At 38.4% G+C, this 5,185-nt stretch overlaps 1 protein-coding gene across 1 annotated transcript; it reads left to right on the forward strand.

Moving 5' to 3' along the window:
- Olfr981 (olfactory receptor 981) lies at positions 1–933 on the forward strand. Its single transcript, NM_146286.1, has one exon. It carries the CDS (start codon positions 1–3, stop codon positions 931–933), a length of 933 nt encoding a protein of 310 aa, NP_666398.1.
- Positions 934–5,185: the final 4,252 nt, after the last annotated feature.

Here is a 5,185-nt window from a genome sequence, read left to right on the forward strand (position 1 = left end):
ATGCAAAGCGGCAACCAAACCTCTGTGTCTCACTTCATTCTGGTGGGCCTGCACCACCCACCTCAGCTCGGGGTACCACTCTTCCTAGCATTCCTTGTCATCTACCTCCTCACTGTCTCTGGCAATGGGCTCATCATCCTCACTGTCTTGGTGGACATCCGGCTCCACCGGCCCATGTACTGGTTCCTATGTCACCTCTCCTTCTTAGACCTGACCATCTCTTCTGCTATTGTCCCAAAGATGCTATCTGGCTTTCTTTTGGATAGTAGAATCATCTCCTTTGGGGGCTGTGTGATTCAGCTGTTTTCTTTCCATTTCCTGGGCTGCACTGAATGCTTTCTTTACACACTCATGGCTTATGACCGATTCTTGGCCATCTGCAAGCCTTTACACTATGCTACCATCATGACTCGCAGCGTCTGTAACTACCTTGCTTTGGGCACCTGGATTGGAGGGACTATCCACTCACTTTTCCAAACGAGTTTCATATTCAGGCTGCCTTTCTGCGGCCCAAACCGAGTTGACTACTTCTTCTGTGACATCCCTGCCGTTCTCCGTCTAGTCTGCGCAGACACCACCATCAATGAGTTGGTCACCTTTGTAGACATTGGCTTCCTGGCCCTCACCTGCTTTATGCTCATCCTCACTTCCTATGGCTACATCGTGGCTGCCATTCTGCGAATCCGGTCTGCAGATGGGCGCCGCAATGCCTTCTCTACCTGTGCTGCCCACCTCACGGTGGTCATCGTCTACTATGTGCCCTGTACCTTCATTTACCTACGGCCTGGCTCACAGGAGCCACTGGATGGGGTGGTAGCTGTCTTCTACACAGTCATTACTCCCTTACTTAACCCCATCATCTATACACTACGAAACAAACAGATGAAGGCAGCTTTGAGGAGGCTGGGAGGTCTCAGGGAGGTGCACCCCTGATGACTTCACCCAACACAGGGTTTTCATACACACAAGCACAAGGATGAGAGACATTGTGGCAAGTAACTAGGAAGAGTTAAGGAGAGAGAGAGAGAGAGAGAGAGAGAGAGAGAGAGAGAGAGAGAGAGGGAGGGAGGGAGGGAGGGAGGGAGGGAGGAAGGAAGGAAGGAAGGAAGGAAGGAAGGAAGGAAGGAAGGAAGGAAGGAAGGAAGGAAGGAAGGAAGGAGAAAATTAGTATGGGAAGGAAAAGGAGGGAGAGAGAGAGAGAGAGAGAGAGAGAGAGAGAGAGAGAGAGAGAGAGAGAGAGAGAGAGAGGAGAAAAATTAGTATGGGAAGGAAAGGACACCTTTTAGAAGAAGTGGGAACCTAAAGAGTTCTAAATTGTAACCCAATGGTACTCATGCTTTTCTGTAACATCCTTCAGCACTGTAGAAAATCAATCAAAATCCCACTGCACAAAGGAGGGATCTATGAGGAAAGTTGTAAGATAAACACAATGGCTACATAGAGGCTATTTCTCTGGGCCACCATCTATGTGTGCATTTTAAGTTCTAAGCCCAATGTTGACACAAATGTCTTGCATGTAAACTGTCAGATTTAACCCTGACCAACAAACCTTGTGTAAGTATTATTGTCATTATTATACAACTACAGAGGAACTGAAACTCAAGGAAGTAAGGTAGCATTCACAACTCTCTTCTCTCTGCATTCTGCTTTAACAAAAGAACTGCCATTGTACTTGAACATGAAGGAGAAATTCCACTTCAGTATGAGGGACCTATTACATGTGTACTGCCCAATGCCTTGAGTAGATTCAGATGAGCTCTCACAGGACTCTACTTTGGTAAAATTTAGGTAGCTGAATCAAGGAAAAGTTCCCTTGCCATATGCATAAAGTATATCATTCTGATGTTCTGTGGATGCAAGTGAAACAGACTGTCTGATATGGTAAATACATATCTGGGCTGCTACATTCCTGCATTGCAGAGATGTAGAATATGCGTGGGGGCAGAGTTACCAGGTGTATGTAACTGACTGACAGAAAATAATCAGTGACTTGAAGCTCATCTAATGCCAGCATCTAAAAGGATGTCTTTCATTAACAGGAACGCCTAAGCACTGGATATACTTGTCCTGGTTTTGAGAATGCACCTGGCCACAGACAGTCCAAGAATATCTCATTCTCCAGACAATTCCAATGGAGCCTTTTTAAACCTAGGATGATGGCTGAGGGAAGATTACTAATAAGAAAAGTATATTGTCATGCAGTTCCCTTCCAAAGTTAAATCTCAAACTCTATGAATGAGTAATATGGATTCAACTCAGCACTAATGTGTTCAATATGCCTCTAAATCAGCGGCATTATGGTTTCTTCTAAATGAGTTTCTAATCTTCAGATTAGAAATACAACTACATATGAGTCAAAAGATTAAATATATGATAAAATAATTAAGAAGTTATTGATACAATTCATCATATACTAATATTGCTTAGGAACTGAAGAGAAGAAAAGATCACTAAATTTGAACTATAAAAATATAGTTCCTCAGAAAATATGGTAATATGTAGTTGGAATGTATTTTAAGACCCAGTTAGTGGAAGAATAGAGACATTTTTCATATGAAGGGAAGAATTCCCTGTAGAATAATATTAATAACAAGAAAAAGGAGAAGGAAGAGGAAAAATGCTCTAGGGAAATTAACTCACTGGTAAAGAACAGCCAAATATACTATATTGGTTATTATACACATAATTTATATATATAATGTATATCCATGTAAATTATATAATGTTATATTGGTTATTATATTATAATCTTTCAGGTTAATATACACAACCACAAAGCCACAGGCAACCATCATACTCCAAACTCAAAATGGAGCCAGAGCCTAAGTGATAATCCCCATGGACCAAACCAGCCCTACTGTAAACACAAAAGTATCACCTCTCATCAAAGCCAAGGACAAACACATCCCACAACATTCTGAACAATCATCTTAATCTGTAATTTCATTCATCTGACGAAGATTCTATCCAAACTCATCATTTTACGAAGAAAAGTACCACATAAAATCCCAAGAAGTGAGTTTACTCTCTCTTCACAGTTAAGAAGCATCTTCCCCACACAGTCGCCACAAAGAACCCTCCAGCTATGTATTTTTAACTTTCACCTCTTGAGAGGATAGTGATGTAAAATCTGGTAAATAATAAAATCTTTAAAAAGAGAAAAAGAGCAAAAGTAGTGTTAGGCTGTGTAACTATTTCAAGACTAATAAGTGAAAATTAAGTACTTAAATACTACTTAGAATTTCAATAACTATACTCTGGCCTCTTTTGATCCTTCAGCTTCATCATTTTAAATGCATGCATGTATTAACATGCGTGTATGTATATACATCCAGATTTTATTAATATGTTTGATAGTATCAAACGTCCTTCTATAAAAATTTTTAAATATGCTTAAAGTACAAAAGGGCTGTTCTACCAGTTTTTTCTGTTCATTATTTCTGGTTTCATCACATTTATGAATGTTAATCTCCAAATGTTTTCTCAAACAGTAAGCAAACAAAAGTACCTCAGCCATCTTACCTGAGCTCACTTTGTTTTAAGAACCTTTTGTCTAAGATGGGTACCCTTCACATTTTATCCAGTGTCTTTGATCATGAAGATGCCTAATCAGTGTGATAAGATATCCTGGCACTTCATCAGGCTTTATGCAATGGCAATAGACTATTTCTTATCACAAGTGGATGGCATGTTCACTAAAAGTCAGTTGTTTCTATCTGCTCAGAGCATTTCTGTAGTAATTGTATATGGTTGTTGAAACTCTGATAATCATTATTTCTAAATTCCCTGCAGGGCATACTCTCCTTGAGATTCATTTTCAGTAAAATGAGCTTTAACAAGATGATCTTCAATGACCCTGTATTTGAGATTCAAGTTTCCTATAACTATTCCAGTCCTATGCTCCCCATAAAAAGTTCTGATCAAAACTCTCAAAACTGGTCAGGGGAGTGTCCTTGAGAAATAGGTAAAGGGGCTAAGAGAAAAAGATTGAAATCTTCAGCCAGACATTGTTACATCCACCATTTCTATCCTTTATGATGTAGGCAGTAAAACATATCAGGTATGATTCACTTTTTCCAAAGGTTTATTTCTATTTGCATTTGTTAGATATTTTACTTTATTTCATTTGATTCAAAGACATGACTGTGAGATTTTAAGCATTCAGATTTAAACTGCATAGAAAGGCTATTCAAGTACATGAACTAGTCCATATTTGAGTAAGTTTTTTCTATTCAGTAATAATATTCTCACATTGGAAGGGTCACAGAAAAATTAATAGAATAATTGTTTGGAAAAACTAAAGTTTGATCTTACAAAATATACTACTTGGTGTTGTGATACTAGTGACTATTCTAGACAGATTTTTATTTACGTTTTTAAATTGTGGAATTGATTATCTAGCTAATGTACATACATATCAACTCTTAAAATTACTATTTCTAAGTCACAGATGATTAAAATTTAAATGTGTAAATTTACATGTAGTTCCAAATAACTAACCAGGCTTCTTGGCTTACACTAAGCTTACATGTGCATGCTATCCCTCTGTCCAGGCACTGTACCTGTTCATGGTCCTTGGAGATGATAAACTATAACCCAATCATTACACAAGAAACCATATCACTTATGTTTTATAAGTTTATTTGAGATAATATGTACTCTTTTGAAAACACCAGATTACAACCATTCCCTACTATGATATTTTAAAACTTCTCTACAATTGTGTTCCATATTGGTCAATCTATGTTTACCCACAGTTCTAGGAATGTAACAATCTACTTTCTATTTCATAAATCTGTGACGATCACCCCCCTGCACAAGCACATGCATGTGTGTGCACACACAAACAAACACGCACAAACACACACACATTTTGTGGCTTATTTTATTTCACTTTACATTCTTTCTAGGGTCATCTGTTTTATGGCATGTGTAGTGACAATTTTGGAATTTGGAAATTTTTTTTAAAAAGACAGAAATATTATAAGAATGCACTTTCATCTTAATCCCAGGTGTGGGAATATGGGGTTGCTTCACACCAACCACAGCAGCAGATAATGACTCACCTCATGCTCTTCCTAGGCATAGTTTTACTGCCTTCAGAGAGTTTCTTTTTTCTTTTCTTTCATTGGATATTTCCTTTATTTGCATTTCTAATGTTATCCCCTTTCCCAATTTCCCCAGT

This window comes from Mus musculus, chromosome 9 (genome assembly GCF_000001635.26).
Source record: "Mus musculus strain C57BL/6J chromosome 9, GRCm38.p6 C57BL/6J".
Classification (NCBI taxonomy): Eukaryota; Metazoa; Chordata; class Mammalia; order Rodentia; family Muridae; genus Mus; species Mus musculus.